The sequence below is a fragment of the Acinonyx jubatus genome, chromosome D1, assembly GCF_027475565.1.
Source record: "Acinonyx jubatus isolate Ajub_Pintada_27869175 chromosome D1, VMU_Ajub_asm_v1.0, whole genome shotgun sequence".
NCBI lineage: Eukaryota > Metazoa > Chordata > Mammalia > Carnivora > Felidae > Acinonyx > Acinonyx jubatus.
In genome coordinates, this window is record NC_069390.1 from 24,887,402 (window position 1) to 24,911,391 (window position 23,990).

A 23,990-nucleotide genomic window follows, 5' to 3' on the forward strand; every position below is an offset into this window, starting at 1 on the left:
AGCCTTGTTTTTAAGTGCTAAGTTGGTCATATTTTTTTTTTTTATCACAATAGTACTTGAAGAAAGTAGAACTAAGTTTCAAAAATATAAGGGTAAAATCGCCTTGTATTTTTCACCCTTCTGTAGCTTGACTATGTTATCTTGTATGTGAATTTTAAGTTTTTTTAAGTTACTGGGGTGTGTAGGAGGGCGGAGGGAGGGGGAGTTTTCCCTGGGGGCGGGTGTTGATTTGTTTTTTTAAATAATACTCAATCCTAGAATCCTAGGAAGAATGAACAAAATACACACCAAGAACCAGATGGGACACAAATTGACAGTCTTTCTGCAAAGTCATTTGTAACAGAAGTAATAAATATTCATAGCCTTTGACCTATCAATTTCCATTGAAGGAAACCATCTTAAAGTCATAATTTAAGATATGGACAAAGATTCATGGACAAAAGTTCATTGACACATTATAAAAGCAAATTCAGTAAAAAGAGCCTTAGAGGAATAATTTACCACAGGCATAGCCATGCACAGGAAACTGTACATTCTTTAACATTATTTTGAGGCATTTTAATTACATAGGAAATACTTGATATAAGAAGTGAAATAAATATAAACTATTTTAAGAGCGACGGAACTAAAGCTGATGAATCATTCTAGTTTCCAGTTTTGTTCCAATTTCTAACACTTTATTTCCTCTCTGGAGTATGATATTTGGCATTTTCTCAATTTAGTTCTGAGGGATTTCCTATCAGAAAACATGCCTGCCTGGTCATAGCTAAAATTGTCTCTTTTTCATTAACTTCCGGCATTTACTGCTCATATTCCTAGTTCACTGATGCAGAAAACAAAAAATGCAAATGATCTTTAATAAATACCTTAAGAAAAATTTACCATCACCACCACCCTCAAAAAATTTTGGAAATCTTCCAGTGTGCATGTATCAAATCTTCAAAGAGTATTGTTAATTCACCATAATTATTAGAATGCTGTACCCCTACTGAATCTCCTTCAGAAAAGCAGTGGAGTATTAGCTGTCATTCAGAACATGAAAATGACTTTGTTATAAGGAAGTGGTCAGTCTCATTATTTGTTAATGAAATGTTCTACTTAGAAAATCCAGGAAGAATCTGTTCTGGTTTTGCAGAAATTGGGGTGAAAGTATGGTATTTTGGTGGGTGAAATTTTGGTGGCTGAAAGTTTAATTTGAAACTGAAAATCATGTTGTTTGTAACTATCACAACGTATTAACAACAGCACCATATGAAAAAAGCAAAGATAGGCAAAAGCCTCATGAACCTGGAAATGTCCTACTTTGTGTGATAAGAAACTAAAAGGTGTGATCGCATAACCAAACACACCCACGCGCACACACACACACACACACACACACTTCCTCTTCATTCCCTTTTAGTAAAGCAGCTTTTAATTCGCTTAATTTTATCATTGTAATAAACCTCATTGTAGGCTGTTCCCAATCTATGAAAGAACTGTATATTCTCCCCAAAGCATTTTTATTTAGTTATTTGGAACAAAATACATATTTTCTATAAAAACAATGCTATAAATTGGGACTAGTTTCCCAGTCTGCCCCACAAAAGACTATTTGACTCATATTGTATCTGAAATAGTTTGCAATGAAAAGATACAATTACTGAAAATAATTCTGTTGTATAAAAGACATTATTTCAACTACATTGTGGGCAATTCAATGAAACTAATCATTACTTATTTAATTGCCTTTTGGGAAAATTATATTATAAATTCTAATCAGGAACACTGGAAATATTTTCCTCTTCTTCCTAACAAGCAAGCTCAAACCATAATTCAGGACACTTGCTATTGTCCTGTGTCAGATACTCTGCTCTCCAGTGCTGGTGTGAGAATCTCCATACCCAGCATCCAGTGGGAACATACACAAATCAGGCTTTTGAGCTCAGAAACTTCCTAAATGGTAAGTCTCCACGTGTTCCAATTTATGGATAAACCAAAATCTAATATATACATTTTTGGTTTTGTGTTACATTGCCATGATTAAAGTCTTGTTTTGTTTTGTTTTTTACGAATCCTCATGTCCTAAGAGGTCCAACCTCATCCGATTCAAAAGATTAACCATCAAACATGCAAAAATCTGAGCAATGTATTCCACTTGTAAACATTGGAAAGAAGCAGGGTTGAGTAGGAATGTTATAACATTAAAGTAGACTTTTCAGAAAGTTAAACACCAGATTACCATATAAATATAGAATGAACACATGTCTAAGATTTTATTCAAACTATTAATGAAAGAATAGTTAAGATAATAAAGCTGGTGCAAAGAAGACTTAGAGAAGCAGAGATTTTATACAGTTGGTCAAAGGAATGCTGAAATGAATTCGCCTGCTTACTTGATACAAAATTGGTTAACATCCTATTGTGCATTAACCTCTGGAGTTACTTTTTTTTGATAATTTTTTTAATGTTTACTTATTTTTGAGAGAGAGAGTGTGTGTGAACAGGAGAGAGACAGAAAAAGAGGGAGATACAGAACCCAAAGCAGGCTCCAGGTTCCAAGCTGTCAGCCCAGAGCCTGATGTGAGGCTCAAACCCAAGAACTGTGAGATCATGACCTGAGCCCAAGTCGGACGCTCGACTGACTGAGCCACCCAGGCGCCCCTGGGGTTACCTTTTTTAACTGGACAGAAATCTGGTTTCTGGAAACCAGAAACCAGTGTCTATCTGGTTTCTAATCAAATAATAAACAGCAAAGTCAAACATAGGCAAATTCTCTGATGTAGATAAAGAGTTATTAGGCAAACATGTTTAAAAATGACACTGAAAGGACATGTAGCCCTCTTTCTGCTTTATTTCAAGTTTTGGATGATGTTTCTTAATAGTAATTTTTAAAAATGTGTCCAGAGAGAATGTACCAAGAGAAGCCATAAGGTATCATTTATCTTGATGAATTAACCTGACTCTCAGCTGTCAGTTCAAAAACTGATTTTTTCCACCCAGAGTGCCTGCACATTAACTCAGCTCATGGCAAACAAATCTAAACATCAGACAAAAGCAATTCATTTACATTGAAAATACAACTCACAAATAGATCAGATACTGACCTCCTCTGGCTGGTACATTCTTTCCCTCAAGGAAAGCAATAAATTGGGTCAACTTATCATCTCAACATTGCGTGAACAATGGAAATTGTTGCTTGAACAAGGAAAAAACTTGTCCCAATGCATTGGACACTCACCCATCATTTCCCGCTCTCCCAAATGAATAAAAAAAAAAAGGAGATCCCCTCCTCTCCCCAAGAGTAGAAAAAAATGAGCGTACCCACAAAATGTCTGGGTTCTGGCCTGGGATTGGGGAAGAGGGTAGAGAAGAAGGGCAAGTATTTTTCGTCCCTGCTAGTAGACTGGCTTTACCAAAGAAAACTCATTGCCATAATGACTTTTTAAAACTTGTTTTTCTTAGTAATCTCTACACCCAATGTGGGGCTTAAATCAGAAATCCTGGGATCAAGGGTCTCATATTGCTGTGAATGAGCCAGCCAGGTGTCCCTGCCATAGACAATTTTGGGAACTTCTAATTGAAGGCAGGTTCAAAATTAAACTTCTGTCTCCTAGTGGCTCAGAGTCTGCTCTCAACCTGGACAGTAGACTGAGCCAAGTGCACAGCCCCAGAGCCTGTTATTAGTGTCTGAAGTTTCTCCAGAAGCCTTCCCATACACATCTACCTGTCCACACACCTCACTCACTTCCCTCTGTGCTCCCCACGACCTACCCTCACTCCTCACTACTTACTCCCAACCTTGTTATGAGAACTTTCCCTTATTTTGGTGGAATGGGGGTGGGAGGAGCAAGAAGGGAGAAATGATGGGGTTATCCTGAAACTTAAAGTATATTCCAAGGCCGGAATCTTCTGTTGGATAACATTCCTTCATATGCTCCTTTGGCTTTGTTTAGCCACTGTTAGCAATCATGAAACCGTTCAATAGGTAACTGCCTCTACAACTCAACGATTAATGACATCAGGCCATTTCCAAAATTCCTGCCTTTGAAAACGGACAGCTAGGGGGAGATTGGACCCAGGGCACCTCCTCCCCCAAATAGAACGTACATGGGAAATGCCACGCTGGATCTCTGACCTTTTTCTAGGTTCCATCTCATCTAATTCTTCTTCTGATTGATTGATTCATTCTTCATCTGTAATTTTATCAAAGGTTAATCTATCTACTTTCTTGCTCTTCCTGCTTCTGGCGTGAGAAAGAATCTGACTGTAAGGTGCCTCTACCCACATTGCAGATAGCAGATTGCATCTCTTCCCTAAATATGGTCGCCCTAGATGATATCATTCAGGTGATTCGAAACACTTTATGTGGTGGTTGCTCAAAAATTTACAACTCCAGATCTGATCTCTCCCTCAAGCTTCAGAGGCCTTACTTCCACAGCTTACTAAAAGTCTCTAATTACATACTAGCAAACAATTTACGCCTCAGCAGGTCAAACATGGAACTCCTGATTCTTTCCTTTCCCAACCTGGTCCTCTTTCATTCTTCCCCATCCACTCAGTTGCTCGTCAAAAATATCACAGTCCTTTGTTATCACCAGCTCACACCCAATCAGCAAGTTTTATGACATGGCTGTCTCCCTCTAAAATGTATCCAGAATCTGCCCACTTCTAATCACATCCGCTGCTACCCACCAGTTCAAGTCGCTGTCTTTCCTGGATGACTGCAATCTTTCTTTTCCCCCTTCCTCTTGTTTCCGTCCTTGTCCTTACTCTTCATAAAGCAGCCAGAGTGATTCCCATACATGACATCATATCCCTTCTCTCCTTATAAATCTCCTTTGCATGGATTACAAGACCCTGCCTGATCTAGCCCTCACCTGCCTTTCTGTCTTCACTTTTTACCACTCTCTAACTTAGTAGTCTTCTTTTTCCCCCCTCTCACATGTCCTTTAAAAGTGATTTTAAAACTGTGCAACCACAACCCTATAATGCCTCCCCTTAGAGATGAACACGAGCCACCTTTGCAGAGGTGGATGAAAATCTTTTGTTTATCTCCTGCAAAGTGCTTGTTACATTGCTTTGACGTTTGCTTCCAGTTAAACAGGGAATTCAAAATAGCTTTGTCATGACAGTGACAGAAAAGAGGATGATGTCATTGGCAGCAGTTTCAGAGAAATGTTTAATATATGGGCTTGACTCCCTCGGACTGGTTGAAGGAGAAGGACCAGACGATAAAAGAGGGGTTCTAAGTACCTTGGAAACTTCCTTGGCAAGGAGGGTGGAGCTGGGGAGCTATTTAAGAATTCCCGAAGGTCAAGTGATCTAAGCCCATTTGGGGTTTTCTCCTGCTTGGATAGGGAAGCTATAAAAACACACCACCACCACCACACACACACCAGTTCAGGACTGCGGTGCAAGGAATTCCCAGATGGATACCTATCCAAGCGGCAAAGGAATCCCAGGCGGTGTGCACGAGATCCACAGCTGGCCCTGCCCCGCGCCTACGCCGAAGCCAGCGCGCCCGTGGAGGACCGCCGCCAGGGGGAGCCCCACCCCGGCTCGGCCGCTCTGTCCCCGCCCCCGCCCGATCCCCGCCCCTCGCTGCCCAGGGCAAGCAGAGAAGGCGGAAGTAGGGGCGTCCGCGGCTGGGGCTGGGGCTCCGGGCGGCCCGGGGTCGCGGCCGAAGAGGCCTTCGAGTGGAGAGATTGGCGTGCAGGCAGTCTCAGCTCGGAGTGAGGAGTCTTGGCGGAGCGGAGTCGTGCGGCCGGGTGGAGTCGGTGGCCCAGCGGACGGGAGCGGTGAGTCTTTCTCGGACGTCTCCTCCCAGTGGCCGCGGCCTCTCTCCCCAGAGGTTGCCGACGCCGCCCCCTCTCCCGTTTCTCACTGGTTGGGGTCGCCGCGCCCTATCCTCTTGCTTCCCCGAGGTTAGGGAGGCCACCCTTTGCCCCCTCGCTCCCCAGAGGTAGGGGAGGCCGCTCTCTGTCCCCTCGCCGCCCCCTCTCCACTCACCTCTGCTCCCCCTGCTTGTGGGGGCCTCGTCATTCCATCTTCCGACGGGAATCCCGCACCCCCTTCCTTAGCCCTACCTCTCTGCACCCCGCGTATTCCCCTTCCCAGAAAAGGACATAGCCTCCTGGATTTTCCCGTCCCTCCGAGTTGTTACCAGCTTTTTTAAAAAGGGGGGTGGGGGGGACCTTTTAAGTTCCCACCGTTTTCTGTCACTGTCATGGGAAAGCTGTTTTCAGGTTCCCTGTTGAACTCGATAGACATCCCAGGCAGAAAGTAAAAGAAAAAAAAAAAAAAGGTTCAGATGACACGAATGTTTCCTCCCCCGCCCCTGCATTCGGCAGTGGTAGCGATTGTTCCAGACGCGGGGTTGATAAAGCTGTTCCTAGTATTTGGTTTTAGGGGAACTCCAGTTAAGAGCTAGGACTGTCTTGAATGTGAACAGAAAGCACCTAAAGTATGAGCAGCTTGAATGTATAGCCTTGGCGTGTTTCTCCGGAGAACTTGTCACTAATGGCTTGCTACACGGGCGTAGAAACGAGAAAAACTTGTAAAGAAAATCTGAATGTTGGCCTTGTGAACCTCACCACTGCCATATTATCCGCTCCCCTGTGATTACTAGGGAAGATAGAAGAGGTTTTTCTGATTTTGAGGTTGGGGTGGCCTTTTTGTGATTCAAGGAAGGAATGTGTGTGTGTTTCATTCAGGCACTGGTTGCCCTTATCATGAGCAGGGTGTCAGTCTTCATTCATTATATTCTCAGTAGTTCAGAAGCGTAAGGGCGAGGTCTTTGCAGTTTGGGCTACTTTGATTTCAAAAGAAGTTGTTCAAATCCTTGCCTCCAGAAGGAAAATCGTTCGTGCCTAGGAAGGGGAATCCCTCTTGAATTTATATTCAAAATTAAGACGTAATGGTGGACTATTTTGCAGCACTTCTTGGTCATTGCAGGACATTTAGCAAGTCTTTGCATTTTAGGAATAGATTTTAAAGAGGTGGTGAATAGTTCTGTTTCTGAAGCTAGTAGCAGATTAAAGGTACTTGCTCAGTATTTTGCTTTATTATCATTTTACTTCCTAGGAGTTCTGTATTTCGCCATGAATGAATTTTCCATTGACTTAAAATGGACCGATTCGAGACCTACCATGTTGATTTCTTTATCTTAGAACCTTTCTCCTTAGCACCTGTTGATCTTAGAGGAGCACATTTTTGTGCATCACTATACTACACCTGTCCTTTGCCTAAGATATTTAACAGTATACTCTTTGGATTATAATATATACCCAGATACCATGGATGTAAGCCATGATTTATGACAAGGCCGTTTTCAATATTTATTCACTTTGCAGTAAAAATAAGTGGTTGCATCCCACAATATTTAATTAAGGCAGTGCTTTGTCAAAAGTTCAGAAATAATAGAAGTAAAAATCAGTGAATCACTGAAGTAGTAACTGGTAAAAGTTTATTGTACACACCAAAATACTTCTGCAAACTAGGAGCAGCCAAACCAAAACATGGAATGAGGCCCAGGATATTGTTATAAAGCAGCTTACATAGTGAGAAGGCCATGACTGTGTATTCCTAACAGTAATTGGTTATAAAATATTAGAATTTTTTTAATGCTAGGGAATTGGTCAGTGGATGCTTCCTATGAATGTTGGGAAACAATTCAAGTGTTACCTGTAACTTACTAGCAAGTTACTTAACCCTTTTATGCTCCATAGTTTCCACTTTGATAAAATGGGAACAATAAAATTATTAAATAAAATTACTGTATAGAGCTGCACATAATAATAACTCATTCTTTCAGGCACAGTTCAAGTGCCTTGCACATATAATGCATTTAATCCGCAGTAATTCTGAGGTGGATTCTGTTATTATCCCCATTTATAGATGAGGAAAGTGAAGCATAGAATGTTACCTAACTTGTTCAGGTCATACATCAAATGATGGAGAAGAGAGTGAAACCCAGATCGTTAAATTCCAGTACCTAAGCTTCTCATCACTTCACACACTGTCTCTCTAGCCAGAACAGTGCCTCCTCCTTTGTAGATCTTTTTGAGAAGAAGAAAAAGGTATCTGTAGTCGTAAAAAGATGCAGGATTACTGTCTTAACCCAGTGTTTGGCATAGTGGCAGCCAGGATTTTCATAGGAGAATGAAGCAGGCAGGGGGATAATTGTCTACCATATTGACTAGAGGCTTACAGTAGTTTCTAGAACTGTAGCATATGTTAGCAGTTTCCCTCAGGTGTAATTATCTACAACAGAGACTTGGTTACATAGGCTGTGAGTTGCTTTTAGACATTAGCTTATACTTCATAAATACTATAATGGTTTAGAATTTAAAGGTTTCCCACCTACCCGTGAAAGCAATAGTTTTCCTTAGGCAGATGAAGCCTCACGTGTTTTTCCAGTCATTGATAATGAGACACAGTCACTTGATCTGACTGAAGGCAGAAGGACATACACGTATATATTTTTAATTCCATTTTTTCTACGTAATAGAAATCCCCACACTGAATATTTAGAAATACTTGGAGAATTTTAAATCTAGAAGAAACCAAGATCCAAATTGTTAGGTTGCCCCAAATCACGCATCTAGTAGGGCAGGTGATCACTTGATTCCTTGTTTAGTGCTCTTCCTTGCAGTGCTTGCTGGTCACACCATGCTCTTCGGTTTAGGATACTTGAAGGAACTTCCATAGCATAATTCAGTTCTTCAGTAGATGCTTAATGAATACCGATTATGTGAAAGATCTTGTGCTAAGTACTGAGGATATAGAAATTCTTGACTTCAGTGACAGGAAACAGACATATAAGCAGATAATTATGATAGAGCTAAGCTTTACAGTTGAGGTGCTTCTCTTCTGTTAACTTCATATTCTCTCTTTCTCCTAGATCATGGACTCCTTAGCTCATTATAAAATCATAGTCATGGGGCGCTTGGGTGGCTCCGTTGGTTAAGCGTCTGGCTTTGGCTCAGGTCATGACCTCATGGTTTGTGGGTTCGAGCCCCATGTCGGGCTCTGTGCTGACAGCTCGGAGCCTGGAGCCTGCTTTGGATTCTGTGTCTCCCTCTCTCTGTGCCCCTCCCCTGCTCGCACTCTGTCTTTCTCAAAAATATAAAAAATATTTTTAAAATAAGAATCGTAGTCATGAAGCAAAACTCAAAGAACTTTGAAAGTCTTCTGTGAATAACGTTAACTTAGCTAATGCATATCAACCGAAAGGTGAAGTGTACAGGTAGGCTATGGCATACGTGTGTGCCTGTGTGCACATGTTAATGCATTCTTTTCTCATTGTTCCTACAGAGCGGTTGATAATTACGTTACTATGAGTCTGCTAAACTGTGAAAACAGCTGCGGATCCAGCCAGTCTGAGAGTGACTGCTGTGCCGCCATGGCCAGCTCCTGTAGCGCTGCGGCGAAAGATGACAGTGTGAGTGGAACCGCCAGCACAGGGAACCTCTCCAACTCTTTCATGGAAGAGACCCAGGGGTATGATGTGGAGTTTGACCCGCCCCTGGAGAGCAAGTATGAGTGCCCCATCTGCCTGATGGCTCTCCGGGAGGCAGTGCAGACACCGTGCGGCCACAGGTTCTGCAGAGCTTGCATCATCAAATCAATAAGGTACGTAAGTGTCAGAGCCGTGTCCTGTAACGGAGCCAAGCACAGACAACATTATCACCTAGAACACAGGCCCTTCTGGGGCTAGTCTTACACATAACAAGTTACTTAGGGAAAAGAACACTGGACAGCAAGTGGAGAAATTTAGATTCTTATTTCAGTTTCTCCTGCGGTGGGAAAAGTAACTGCTGTCTTGTCCCCTCCTGACCCTCAGGTAAATAAACAGGTAAATCAGCTACTTCTACTTAAAACACTTCTGTTGCACACTAGGAGGTGAGTCTCTATGCTCTAAGAAAATAATATAAAATAAATGTACCTTAGGGGCACCTGGCTGGCTCAGTTGGAATGTGCAACTCTCAGTCTTGGGGTTGTGGGTTTGAGCCCCACATTGGGTGTACGGATTACTTAAAAATAAAAGCTTATAAAAAAAATAAATGTACCTTAAATGATGATGCTACTAGAATCTGACAGTCTCAATCATACAAGGAATGCTACTCTTAAGTGATCAGTTATTTTAGTAGCCCTGTAAAATTGTGTTACCTGGTGCCTATAGACAACTGTAAAATCACCAGTATTTTTATTTTTTATTTTTTTAAGTTTCTATTTATTTATTTGAAAGAGAGAGAGAGCAAGCACGAGCAGGGGCGGGCGGGAGGGAGGGAGGGAGGGAGGGAGGGAGGGAGAGAATCCCAAGCATGCTCTGCATTGTCAGTGCAGAGCCAGACATGGGGCTCGAACTCACAAATCTCAAGTGAGATCACGACCTTAGCCCAAATCCAGGGTCAGACGCTTAACAGACTGGGAGATTCAGGCACCCATAAAATGACCACTAGTTTTAAGGAAGTATTAGTTGATAGCTGTACCTTCATAATACACCTAAAATCGAACTCCTTCTCATTGCCTCCACTGCTATTGCCAGCTGAATCACCATCAGCCATCACAGGCCTCTTGCTTCTACCCTTGCCTTCTTCCGGACTGTTCTAAATAAAACCTGGTAAAATAAGTAGGATGATATCATCTCTGCTAAGAATATGGCATCAGGTCATCTGGGATGATAGGCTCAGTCCATTTGCTGACTGCCTCTCTGCTACGCTCCCCTTCCTTCCACCATTCATTCTGCTATTTCTTGGACATGTCAAGTGTGCTCTTGCCCTGGGGAGTTGGCTTTAACTGTTCTCTCTGCTTGGAGCCCTCTTACTTCAGCTGACTGCTTAGCTGACCCTTCCCTTCCTCCAGTGTGGCTCACATCTCACCTTCTCATAGGTACCCTGGTGACCCTATTTATACCACAGCATGCCTACCTTCCTCCACACTCCCAATGTCCCTTACCTACTTTTCTTTTTTCCTTAGCAATTTCCATCCTCTGAAATACCAGACAATTTGTTTGTTGTCTGCTGGTTTAACTGGAAGAAGGCTCCTTAAGAGCAGAGGTTGAGATCTGTTTTATTTCTTGATATTTTCTAAGTACCAAGAACAATGGCTGACACACAGTAGGTACTCAGTAAAACATGAGTGAATCATGGTTGCTTTAACCGAATGAAGGTGTATGGGATTTCCACAGGTGATTCAAGTTCATCTCCTGAGAAATAGATACATTTTACTATAATTCAGAAGTAGATGGGAATATTTCTAGGTGACTAAGGAGTTCTATTCAGAGCAAAAATATTGGAAGAAGTGGGGGTATTTTATGTTCTTCAGTAAATATCTAGTTATATTGGTAAAATCATTCTTAAGCTGACTATTCACTAGTCTTCAAGTTTTTCTCTTTCAACTTTTAAATTAACTTTGCTATAAAACTTGAATTTGGGATAACTACATCCATATTTGGGACTTGGCTTAATTTAAGTTAGAAGGGAACATGTGGCTTGTATCACTTTTTGAAAAAGATGTGTCACCCATTATTGAATTGCTAAGGTCTGTTTAGGGCAGGTTTTCTTATCCTCCTCACTTTCTGTTTTGGGCCAGAGAACTTTTGTCATGGGAAGTTATTGTAGGATGATTTAGCAGCATGCCCAGCCTCTGCTCATAGATGCGTGGTATCTCCGTCCTCCCTAGCTCTGAGACCCAGAGTGTCTCCAGATATTGCCAAATGTCCCATAGAGGACAGAATTGTCCTGGTTGAAACCACTGGTTTAGAATATACACGAGAATGATGTTAAAGGCTCAATTTTCTGTTGTTGTTTATTATGATTCTTATCTATATTGTATGTAGGTAACAAAAATGGATTGTTGATTTTCCTATAGGTAGAAATGTATAGTATTTTACGAAGTGTCATGCATCCCAGGAAGGTAACGAATCTTTAGCAGTTTTTTAATAGCAAAATATTCATGCAAGTAGTGGGACAGTGGTCTGAAAAGGAAGTAAAACCCACAAAAGGAAGTCTGAGCCTTTTTTTTGTTTCTCTCTCCCTCTAAGTTAGAAATGACCACTTAGCTTTAACTCTAAAATTCTTAAAGAAACAGCTCTGAAATTTTTCATCTGTTATGGTCATTCAAGGAATCAAAATACATCTCAGTCCAATTCCATTTCCATTTGGAGTGATTGCTAATGCTGTGGACAGTGGTTTCCAGTTTACTCTGTAAGATTGTTCTTATTTTCTTTTAGTCATCCATCACTTAGGTTTGGGGCACCTATTTATTTCCTTTTTTTTTTTTTTTAATTTTATTTAATTTTGAGAGAGAGCATGTGCGCAGGAGCAGGGGAGGGGCGGAGAGAGAGGGGGCAGGGGATCTGAAGCAGGCTCTGTGCTGGCAGCAGACAGCCCAATGTGGTGCTCAAATTCACAAACTGTGAGATCATGACCTGAGCCAAAGTCAGACTCTCAACCAGCTGAGCCACCCAGGCGCCCCTGAGCATCTATTTCTATGCTCGTCAGAAAGTATTTGATAATGTAGTAACAGTATGCATTCTGAGACAGGCTCCATAAAGACCATGCTTCTCACCTTTACTGCTTCTAAGACATTTGACAGCAGACCCCATTTTTTAGCAGTTTTTTACCTGCCAAAGCAATTAGTGCTATCGGTTTATACATAGGAGCTGCTCAACAAATTTTTGAGTGATTGTCTAGCCTCCCCAACCTGCCACATTTTGTCAGTTAAAGGTTGAGACATCTCAAAAAGTTAAAAGGGAGTGACAGACGACCAAGCTTCCTGGGGATGGCTTTTCCATCATAAGATCGAATAAACCACTGGGAATCAGGACATAGAGGTTCTCTAACTTGTACCTTGAACATAAAGGAAAGCTTCTGTTGCCTGTGAGCCAGAGGATTGTTCAGAGTAAATCTAAAAATGTGGTCTGGTTAGGGGTACTGCTAATTGGTTTAACTTTTACTTGTAACCGAGCAACACATTGTAGACATGTTAGCATGTGAGCAGCACATCGAGCTCTGTCTCACTAGTACCCGGTACGGCTGCTGACAAACAGAAACCTGCCAGACTGCCAAAATTCCCACCCTGAACTCTCATTTCAGCTCATGCCAGTCAAAATAAGATTTCATTCAAGTATTTTTTCTCATTTTTTACTTAAAATCTATCCCCAAACCTAAAATCCCATAGTTTTTGATAGGTAATCAGAATTGGTGCTAGTTGTATTCATTTCAGTGAAGAACAATTGTTGAACTGTCCACCGAAAGACAGTTTATTTTGGTGATGTGCAATATAAGGTATTAAATTATTTTCCATAGGAAATAGTAAGTGGAGACTGTGTATGTGGCAAATGAAAGTTTGTGGGTTGTGTTTTCTTTTTTTTAGTTCTTTTAAATTTATTCAAGTTGTTAACATAAATTTTGTGTTTTCTAACGTTAACATTTGTTTAAATCTAATAAATGTATGTATCTTACTTGTTTTCTTTTAGGGATGCAGGTCACAAATGTCCAGTTGACAATGAAATACTGCTGGAAAATCAACTATTTCCTGACAATTTTGCAAAACGAGAGATTCTTTCTCTGGTGGTGAAATGTCCAAATGAAGGTTGTTTGCACAAGATGGAACTGAGGCATCTTGAGGTATTAAAAATTATTTTCTAGCAGTTAGCATATATGCAAGGCAGTTCCTAGAGAATAGGCACTTTGCTGTGTCCCATCTGTGCCTAGCATATAGTGATTGGTTAATAAATTTTTGCTTATTATCCCGATTCTTTCATAATTGAATATAAATATAATTAGAAACCATAAATTTTTAACGACCTTTTTTTAAAATTTAGTTAATTTTTAAAATTTACGTCCAAGTTAGCTAGCATATAGTGTGACAGTGATTTCAGGAGTAGATTCCTTAATGCCCCTTACCCATTTAGCCCATCCCCCTCCCACAGCCCCTCCAGTAACTGTCTGTTCTCCATATTTAAGAGTCTCTTATGTTTTGTCTCCCTCCCTGTTTTTATATTATTTTTCCTTCCCTTCCCTTATGTTCATCTGTTTTGTATGGTAAAGTCACCATATGAGTGAAGTCATATGATAGTTGTTTTTCTTTGACTGACTAATTTTGCTTAGCATAATACCCTCTAGTTCCATCCATGTAGTTGCAAATGGCAAGATCTCATTCTTTTTGATTGCCGAGTAATACTCCATTGTATATACACCATATCATCTTTATCCATTCATCCATTGATGGACATTTGGGCTTCTTCCATACTTTGGGTATTGTTGATAGTGCTGCTATAAACATTGGGGTGCATGTACCCCTTCGAAACAGCACACCTGTATCCCTTGGATAAGTGCTTAGTAATGCAGTTGCTGGGTCATAGGGTAGTTCTATTTTTAATTTTTTGAGGAACCTCCATACTGTTTTCCAGAGTGGCTGCACCAGCTTGCATTCCCACCAGCAGTGCAAGAGATCTTCTTTCTCCACATCCTCACCAACATATGTTGTTGCCCAAGTTGTTAATATTGGCCATTCTGACAGGTGTGAGGCAGTATCTCATGGTTTTGATTTGTATTTCCCTGATGATGAGTGATGTTGAGCATTTTTTCATGTGTCGGTTGGCTATCTGGATGTCTTCTTTGGAGAAGTGTCTATTCATGTCTTTTGCCCATTTCTTCACTGGATTATATGTTTTTTGGGTGTTGAGTTTGATAAGTTCTTTATAGATTTTGGATACCAACCCTTTATCTGATACGTCTGAACCCATTCCATCGGTTGCCTTTTAGTTTTGCTGATTGTTTCCTTCACTGTGGAGAAGCTTTTTATTTTGATGAGGTCCCAGTAGTTCATTTTTGCTTTTGTTTCCCTTGCCTCTGGAGACGTGTTGAGTAAGAAGTTGCTGCAGCCAAGATCAAAGAGGTTTTTGCCTGCTTTCTCTTCAAGGATTTGGATGGCTTCCTGTCTTACATTGAGGTCTTTCATCCATTTTGAGTCTATTTTTGTGTATGGTGTAAGAAAGTGGTCCAGGTTCATTGTTCTGCATGTTGCTGTCCAGTTTTCCCAGCACCACTTGCTGAAGAGGCTGTCTTTATTCCATTGGATATTCTTTCCTGCTTTGTCAAAGATTAGTTGGCCATACGTTTGTGGGTCCATTTCTGGGTTCTCTATTCTGTTCCATTGATCTGAGTGTCTGTTTTTGTGCCAGTACCGTATTGTCTTGATGATTACAGCTTTTTAAAACAACTTGAAGTCGTCTTTTTTTTTTTTTTATGTTTATTTATTTTGAGAGAGAGAGAGACTGATCATGCACGCATGAGCAGGGGAGGGTCAGAGAGAGAGAGGGAGAGAGAGAATCCCAGGCAGGCTTACCACTGTCAGTGCAGAGCCCTATGCGGGGCTTGATCCCACAACAATGAGAGCATGACCTGAGCCAAAATCAAGAGTCAGGCGCACAACTGACTAAGCCACCCAGGTGCCCCGAAACCATAAATTTCTTATTCCATTTCCTGTGGCTTTGCCCCGGTGATAATAAGAAAGTCAGGGGTGCTTGGGTGGCTCAGTTGGTTAAGCATCTGACTCTTGGTTTCGGTTCATGTCACGATCTCGCAGTTTCATGGGTTTGAGCCCCAAGTCAGGCTCTCTCCCTTTCTCTGCTCCTCCTCCACTTTGCACTGTCTCTGTCTCTCTCAAAATAAATAAACTTAAAAAAAAAAAATCTAGGATAATCTTATTAAAAGAAAAATCAGTATTCTACTACAAGTTTTTTAGGTGAACATTATCTGCAGTAAAACTGAGGAGCATAACAATTTTTTTATTTAATTTTTTTAAATGTTTATTTTTGAGAGAGAGAGAGGGAGAGAGAGACTGTGAGCAGGGGCAGGGTAGAGAGAGGAAGGAGACAATCCGAAGCAGGCTCCAGACTGTGAGCAGTCAGCACAGAGCCCGTCGCGGGGCTTGAACCCACAAACCGATCATGACGTGAGCCAAAGTCCGACACTCAACCAACTGAGCCACCCAGGTGCCCCAATACATATTAATATATTAACTTATATTTGAAATGCACATATAATCACCAACATCCAAAATATGTCTTGGGGCACATGGGTGGCTCAGTGAGTTAAACGTTGGACTTCAGCTCAGATCATGATCTCTCGGTGTGTGGGTTCGGGCCCTGTGTCGGGCTCAGGAAACTGAAATCAGAACCTGAGCCAAGATTAAGAGATGGGCACTTAACCCACTGAGCTTCGAAGGTGACCCAAAAGCATTTGCTTTTAAATTAAATAAGTCAGTTCTTAGCTTAGTTATTTTATAAGAAATTAAATATTGTTTATGTTCTATTTGAGATTAAGTGTTTAAAACATATTTGTAACTTGCCCCCCCCCCCCCGCATAATTAGTTCCTTTTGAAGGAATGGTCCTTTTGACACAATATTCAATTGATCATCAGAAAATCTGACTTCTTTCCCTAATTGGATAGTTTTATTCAAGTTCAAGTTGCCTAATTGGATCCTTTTTGTTCAGGTTCAATTGTGAACTTGAGAATTCACATTCTTTGTATAAATAATTCACAACCGTTATTTTTAAATTCTTTAAGGCCTTTATATGGTGTGTGTTAAAGCAGTCTCGGTAGCCATTTCTATAAAAGAGAACAGTACAGGGGCGCCTGGGTGGCGCAGTCGGTTAAGCGTCCGACTTCAGCCAGGTCACGATCTCGCAGTCCGTGAGTTCGAGCCCCGCGTCGGGCTCTGGGCGGATGGCTCAGAGCCTGGAGCCTGTTTCCGATTCTGTGTCTCCCTCTCTCTCTGCCCCTCCCCCGTTCATGCTCTGTCTCTCTCTGTCCCAAAAATAAACGTTGAAAAAAAAATTTTTTTTAAAAAGAAAGAGAACAGTACATTTTTGGAAGAGATTATTTTAGGAAATTTCAAAAGATTGGCAAATATTAATCAATTATTTCTTTCTTATTATAGGATCACCAAGCACATTGTGAATTTGCTCTTATGAATTGTCCTCAGTGCCAGCGTCCCTTCCAAAAATGCCAACTTAATATTCACATTCTCAAGGAGTGTCCAAGGAGACAGGTTTCTTGTGTAAACTGTGCTGCATTGATGGCATTTGAAGATAAAGAGGCACGTACCAGCTTGGATTTGTTAATTTCCCTACTTCTTAAAAAAAATGTTAATGTACATTTGAGGGTAAGAGATGAAGATGTTACTCCGAATCCGGGTCTCTGTGATCATTTGTGGGAAGCTTGATGTTTAAGAAAGAAGGTTCAGTAAACCAGTTAAGTAAGTGTAGGGTTTATACTTGTATATCTTTCTTAGAAAACATTGTTTATACGACGTAACCACTATAGTAGATCTGTGAGTAACACAAGCTTCTAGGAAAGACTTGCTAATCTACTTTCCTATGTGATATGTTTTTTTAATGACCAGTCTTGGATTAGAGACAAACAAGTAGAATGATTACTTTATCAGACTCACACTTTTCACTTTGAAAAGAATGGGTTGTTAAAACCTTTAGGGAGAATAAATTAAATTCCACAAAGTGTGTTCCTTTGGTGATAATTCATCGAGCTGTACACATGTAATGAATTCACTTTTCTGTACATGTTACACTTCAATTAAAATGTGTATCTTTAAAAAGAAACTTCATGGTGCTTGACCACACCGTAACCATAGAACAGTTTTCCATTCAGAAACTGAGATGTGGAGAGGTTAAGTAATTTTATGTTAGTGTAGTCAGTGGCAAAGCTAGCACTGAGATCCTAGAACTGGATCCCTGTCTTATGTCTTTACTGAAATAACCTACTTCTAATTTATGTCTTTTTTTATAACTAATAAGATACTTCTTTAAACTTTATTTCTTATAAATTCATCTTGGTAATTTTTCCTACTTTCTTAGAAGATCAAGCATATTCATTAGGTTGATGAAATACTAAAAAAAGTCTGCTAACTTGCTAAAAATGTAGAAAGGTTTGAGGCATAATGAGAGCAAATTGATGTCTCTCTAAACTTCAGTAAATTAAATGGACTTAAACTGGAAGCTTAATGATTTCTCGGCATATCGACTGAACAGATCTATTGTGTTCTGGAACACAGAGCTGTCCGTCTGGAGCACATGAGAACCTGGGCACTAAAGCCTCTTGCCTTGATAATACTTGTCTTCTTTTACCCTTCTTGAAAAGAGTTTTACCTAAGTCACATCATGCAGCTATTTGAAATTTTTGGAAGGGGGCCTTTGGAGACTCCTAGTATTGGTAAATTGTGTCCAAACTAGTCATAGATGCTGTGCCTCGGTTCAAAAGTGGTGTAGAAGATTCTCTTATGTGTACTCATACTCTGTTAAAGAGCTGGAAGGCAAGATGGATCTCTCATTACTCCACTGGCAGAGGGAGGGCAAATAACCTTTGTATATCATTCTTACATTTTTGTTTTGCACAAACTGAGGTCCTTAGTTTGTTTATAGTGAAAGAATTACTTTTTATAAAAATAGACTGTTCTTACTTTTTCAAATTTTCTCATGCTTTTTACATATTTTTTTAATAAAATTTAGATCCATGACCAGAACTGTCCTTTGGCAAATGTCATCTGTGAATACTGCAATACCATGCTCATCAGAGAACAGGTATAATGATTCCCTTTCCTAAGTTAATATTTCCATCAGATGAGGTAAACAAGTTAGGTTTTCAATTAAAAATTCAAGTCAGTAAAGCACAATGAATATACGTTGAAGAAGTATTAAAACTGAAAAAATTTTCATGTAAACTAATATAGTACTTTCAGAAAGAACAAAATATTCAGCTGTAAGTACTTAAAATTCCTGTCATTAACATAATACCCATGTTTATGTGTTTTCTTAAAAATTCCCACCAAACCCAGGTACTTGTCAGGTAAAAATAAAAAAATCTCCATGTAAAGAAAGAAAACTCTTTGAGAAATACATATTTGTACGCTGTGAAATAAGGATCTTGGGTCTGCAGAGAAAACAGAGAGAAAGAGTGAGAGAACAGTGAAATAGAAGAAAGCAAACCTGGTCAGTAGCAGAGCACTACTTGTAGCTGTAGGCCCTGAGAAACGTTGGGACATTTTGAGATTTCCAGGATTGGTAGCGCCTCTGTCATTTGTGCTATAGGTCACTAATGGGCATCATCAGAAGTAGTAGTTATAGTAGAACGCTGTACATTTGTATTAATAGAGAAAGGAAAATTCCATCTGAGTACTATCTTTTGACATTTGGAGAGTTTACCCACAAAATATGAATATTAGTCACTAAATATTTACACACCCATGAAATCTGCAAACCCAAAGATCATAATTGATTACCTTACTAAGTAGCAGCAAGCAAACCAAGTTTAGTCAGTTGACTAAACTTTTCCATTTGTTTTTTAACAGTCTTTTAGTTTCTTTCCCAACAAAGCCTTAATTTGAAGGTGTTAAACTTCTTTTTGCTTATGAAGTCTCACCTCCTTAGTTTTTGTTTTCTCTGTTTTAATATTTAATATGTATCACATATTAAACCCAGTAAAAAGAAAACAATGTAGGAAAAAAATCTAGCTTAAGAGAGAAAACCTAGGTTTTGATTTTGGCTGTGCCACTAACCTGCCCACTGATCTCTGATGAGAAAGTTGACCTTCTAGATCAGGAATCAGCAAACCAACACACCAGCCAGTCTGGCCTACTGCTCGTTTTTGTGAATACATTTTATTGTAACACAGCCATGCCCATGTGTCTGTGTGTTGTATATGGCTAGTGTACCACAATGGTAAGTTGAGTTGAGTACTTGGGACAGAAACCATAAGGCCCACAGCGCTGAAAATATTTATTATGTGTCTCATTACACAACATTTTGTAGACTGCTGTCCTAGACTATACAACATGAAGGATTGGAGTAAGTGGTCTCAAAGGTCATTTCTGATTGAAGTATCTATGAGGAGAGCCAAACTAAATTTCTAAACGGAATTTGGTACCACTTTCAAAGAACATAATTTTGCATAATGGGTGTCACCTTGAAGAATGTGTTTTAGAGTTCCCAAGTCAAAGGCTGTGACTTTCTTTAGAACTGTTATTAATGTGCTTTAAAATACCTTCTAACATCTGCGTCTTCCCATGGTAATCAAGGCATGCCCTGGTTAAAAAAAAGTAAGAGGACATATGAGACAGTCATGAGGGAAATAATGGGTGCAGCCAGTGGTGTCAGTGCATGGTCCCTATTAACTGGTCCATGCAGTTAGCTGGTCCCTATTAAATGGCCTGGACCACAGCAGTCCTTGAGTTTGCAGTTGTAGTTGACATCAGAAGATGTTTTTTCTCTGAAGTGTCCCTAGAGGGCGTTAGTTTCCCAGCAATAGAAACAAACTCGTTATCTGGAATTTTGAGCGATTTGGGGGGATGGTATGAGATGTTGCTATTTCCTTTCTCTGTGACTTTGGAAGTAAATACTAATCTTTGTGGGCTACACGCTTTCTGTTGTAACCACTCAACTCTGCATTATGCAAAAGCATCCATAGACAATACATGATTTTGTTTAGATGAAATGTAAATCTTTATTTCAAATGTGATCTCATCAAACTAGAACATGATATGCAAGGAAAACCATTTTTTAACCTTTGTTTTGATTTTCAGATGCCTAATCATTACGACCTGGACTGTCCTACAGCCCCAATTCCATGCACATTCAGTACTTTTGGTTGCCATGTAAAGGTAAAGCTTGTTTTTTCTTCTTTAATTATTGAATACCGATGAAGAAAATTCTGTTATATAGAGGATTTGAGAGTACCGGTGGACAGGGAGATGACTGGCATGCACTGTTGTATGAGTTTGGAGCTCCAAACAGAAACTGGGACTCAGGATATTGATGGGATGCCTGATGGTGATGGAAGGTGCGATTGAGATCATAGAGTGAGTGTGTACAGGAAGGAGAAGCAGACCGTCATAGGAGTCGTGAACAAACCGTATTAGAAATTGGAGGAGATGGTATGGTTATGTTCTCCAAAAAATTAGTTTCAAGACTAATGATCAGTTGTGTCATGTTTGAGATCGATGATTATTGTAAGTCATTCTTTCTGGAGAGTACAACTATGTTTTTGCTTTTCCATTATACTTTTTTTGTCTGACTTTTTTACAATAAGCATGCATTTAGTAATTTTAAGAATAAAAAGAAGAGGGCCGCCTGGGTGGCTCAGTCAGTTAAGCCTTGACTCTTGGTTTCAGATCACGATCTCGTGGTTTTGTGAGTTCAAGTCCAGCGTCAGGCTCTGTGCTAGCAGCACGGAGCCTGCTTGGGATTCTCTCTCTCCGTCTCTCTGCCCCTCCCCACTCGCACTTCTCTGCCTCTCTCAAAATAAATAAACTTAAAAAAAAAGAAAAAGAGGATGATATATGCCGAGATTACATTTCGTGAGAGGATTCTGTATGTGTGCGTAGAGAAAAAGACTTAAAGGAAATGTATCAAAATGTTAATGGTAGTTAGGTGAGATAATAGGGAACTTTCATCTTGGTCGTCTATATTTTGTTTTTCTATAATATACACAAATTGCTTTTATAATAAAAGTTACCATAAGTATTTTTTCATGTAACAGGATGTTCTTGACAACCTAAGAAGAGTGTGGAGACAGGGAAGATTATACTTTGCAGGAGATTTATAAAATAAATGACTTGGGGACAGTGCAGACGGACTGCTCTTGGTCGTAAAAGAAAGAGGGAGAAAATGGTATTAGCTAAAGAGAGACGTGAGATCAATAGAGAGGTGTGCCTTTTTTTCAGTAGGAAAGACTAATTGGAGGGAAGGGTCAGGGGGAGAGAATGAAGATAAAGGAAAAGGGGGATGACTGAGCAAAACCTCTGAGGTGTTGAAAATGCAAGTGCCAGCAAGAGCCCAGGTGAAGCATTAATGTTGGACAAGCAGAGCGTCGTCCCTGAGTCAGATGAATGGGTATGGATCCTGATACTTCCGTAGGTGGGAGGGAGGTTTATCTGAGTGAAAGGTGAGAATATTTGGCACATAGCCTCACTTTTCCAGTGGATGAAAAGATAAGATCGTCTCACTAGGTCAAGAATTTGTTGAAGAAGATGGTAGGGGACTGAGGGAAGTGATGACATTACTTAAAAACCTTTTATTTGGCTTGGCTAGGTCCCTTCCTAGTCCTCACAGTATCTAGTCCCAACCTAAGGCTTGTGCTTGATTTTTAGATGCAGAGGAATCACTTGGCACGCCACCTGCAAGAGAATACCCAGTCGCACATGAGAATGTTGGCCCAGGCTGTTCAGAGTTTAAGCCTTGCATTACCTCCTGTACCTCAGTGTGATATGCCTCCATACGATTCTTCCTCTGCGTCCCGGGTTTCCACTGGGTGTCACCCAGAGGTCCAGAATTTCCAAGAAACCATTCAGCAGTTAGAGGGTCGCCTTGTAAGACAAGACCATCAAATCCGAGAGCTAATTGCTAAAATGGAAACTCAGAGCATGTACGTAAGTGAGCTCAAACAAACGATTCGAACCCTTGAGGACAAAGTTGTTGAAATAGAAGCACAGCAGTGCAATGGGATTTACATCTGGAAGATTGGCAACTTTGGGATGCATTTGAAATCTCAAGAAGAGGAGAAACCTGTTGTCATTCATAGCCCTGGATTCTACACAGGCAAACCCGGGTACAAACTGTGCATGCGCCTGCACCTTCAGTTACCGTCGGCTCAGCGCTGTGCTAATTACATATCCCTCTTTGTGCACACAATGCAAGGAGAGTATGACAGCCACCTCCCTTGGCCCTTCCAGGGTACAATCCGCCTTACAATTCTTGATCAGTCTGAGGCACCTATAAGGCAAAACCATGAAGAGATCATGGATGCCAAACCAGAGCTGCTTGCCTTCCAGAGACCCACAATCCCACGGAACCCAAAAGGTTTTGGCTATGTGACTTTTATGCATCTGGAAGCCCTGAGACAGAGAACCTTCATTAAGGATGATACTTTATTAGTGCGCTGTGAGGTCTCTACCCGCTTTGACATGGGTAGTCTCCGGAGGGAGGGTTTTCAGCCACGAAGTACTGATTCAGGGATGTAGCATCCCTGCATGTGTTTAAAAAAAAAAAAAAAAAAGCCGTCTGGAGAAAGCCGTCTTTCCTTGCCTTGTTCTCAGTAATACGCAAACAAAAAAAGAAGTGGAAAGACATTGTACCCAGCAGCGAATGCTGTTACTGAGGTCACTTACCGCTTCTTCCCGTTAACGGATCTCGGAAGCGGTTTTTCCCTTGGAACCTACATGTTCCACAGTTTCACAAAGACTGGAGTGCCTGTGGCATATTGCAGCGGCTGTCTGTCTGTCAGTCAGTATACCTCTTTGTTGCACTTCATGGGCTTTTTTTGCTCCAGTGTGTTTTATTGTCAAAAAGCCCAGGGTTGGAGTAGTAAAGCTCAAACCTTTTAATAATAATGGACGTTCCTTAAAACTTCAGCTTATTTTTATATTATATGTAATATATTAAATTTGAGAATCACTACTGCCTCGTGCTGGTGCCAGCGAGAATTATTACTCTGGAGCTGAGTTCTCATTTATTTGACCTTCAGATTTCAGATTTCAGAGGATTTGAACCTTAATCCTTAGAAAGTTTAAGTTCTCATTTACTCCGTTTCCCCGCCACCCCCGGGGTGCGACTAAGGATATTCAGAAACTAGTTTAAACCCCAGGTATAACCTTACCTATTTAGTGCAGACATGTCTGTTGAATAATTTTTATTTGTTTCATTCTACATGGTTTGCATATTTCCTTGAGGCTACATGTAGCATCTTCTCCAGAGTTTCGAATGCTGAGGACCATATGGATACCAACTGCCCAGTGTTATGCCATAAATCCCTTTTTGCCTGTTCACTGCAGATTGAATTCCACAGCCTTACGTATGTTCTCTGCTACTCACGGCTTATACGACAAGGAGATGCACATATATAATCACCAACATACAAAATATGTCATGGGGTGCCTGGGTGGCTCAGTCGGTTGGGCGTCCGACTTCAGCCCAGGTCATGATCTC

General features: G+C 40.6%; 1 protein-coding gene across 1 annotated transcript; it reads left to right on the forward strand.

The window, feature by feature from the left end:
• The first annotated feature begins 5,569 nt into the window (after positions 1 to 5,569).
• Positions 5,570 to 23,462, forward strand: TRAF6 (TNF receptor associated factor 6). The gene is made up of 7 exons (XM_053203292.1): positions 5,570 to 5,780; positions 9,298 to 9,615; positions 13,466 to 13,616; positions 16,937 to 17,161; positions 18,522 to 18,593; positions 20,591 to 20,668; positions 22,157 to 23,462. The coding sequence occupies exons 2-7, from the start codon at positions 9,320 to 9,322 to the stop codon at positions 23,024 to 23,026; spliced, it is 1,692 nt and encodes a 563-aa protein (XP_053059267.1). The 5' UTR covers positions 5,570 to 5,780; positions 9,298 to 9,319; the 3' UTR covers positions 23,027 to 23,462.
• Positions 23,463 to 23,990: the final 528 nt, after the last annotated feature.

Coding starts and splice junctions, on each gene's coding strand:
- TRAF6 (XM_053203292.1), top strand. CDS start 9,320: ATGAGTCTGCTAAACTGTGAAAACAGCTGCGGATCCAGCCAGTCTGAG. Junction 13,617..16,936: donor TGGAACTGAGGCATCTTGAG/GTATTAAAAATT, acceptor TTCTTATTATAG/GATCACCAAGCACATTGTGA. Junction 20,669..22,156: donor CTTTTGGTTGCCATGTAAAG/GTAAAGCTTGTT, acceptor CTTGATTTTTAG/ATGCAGAGGAATCACTTGGC.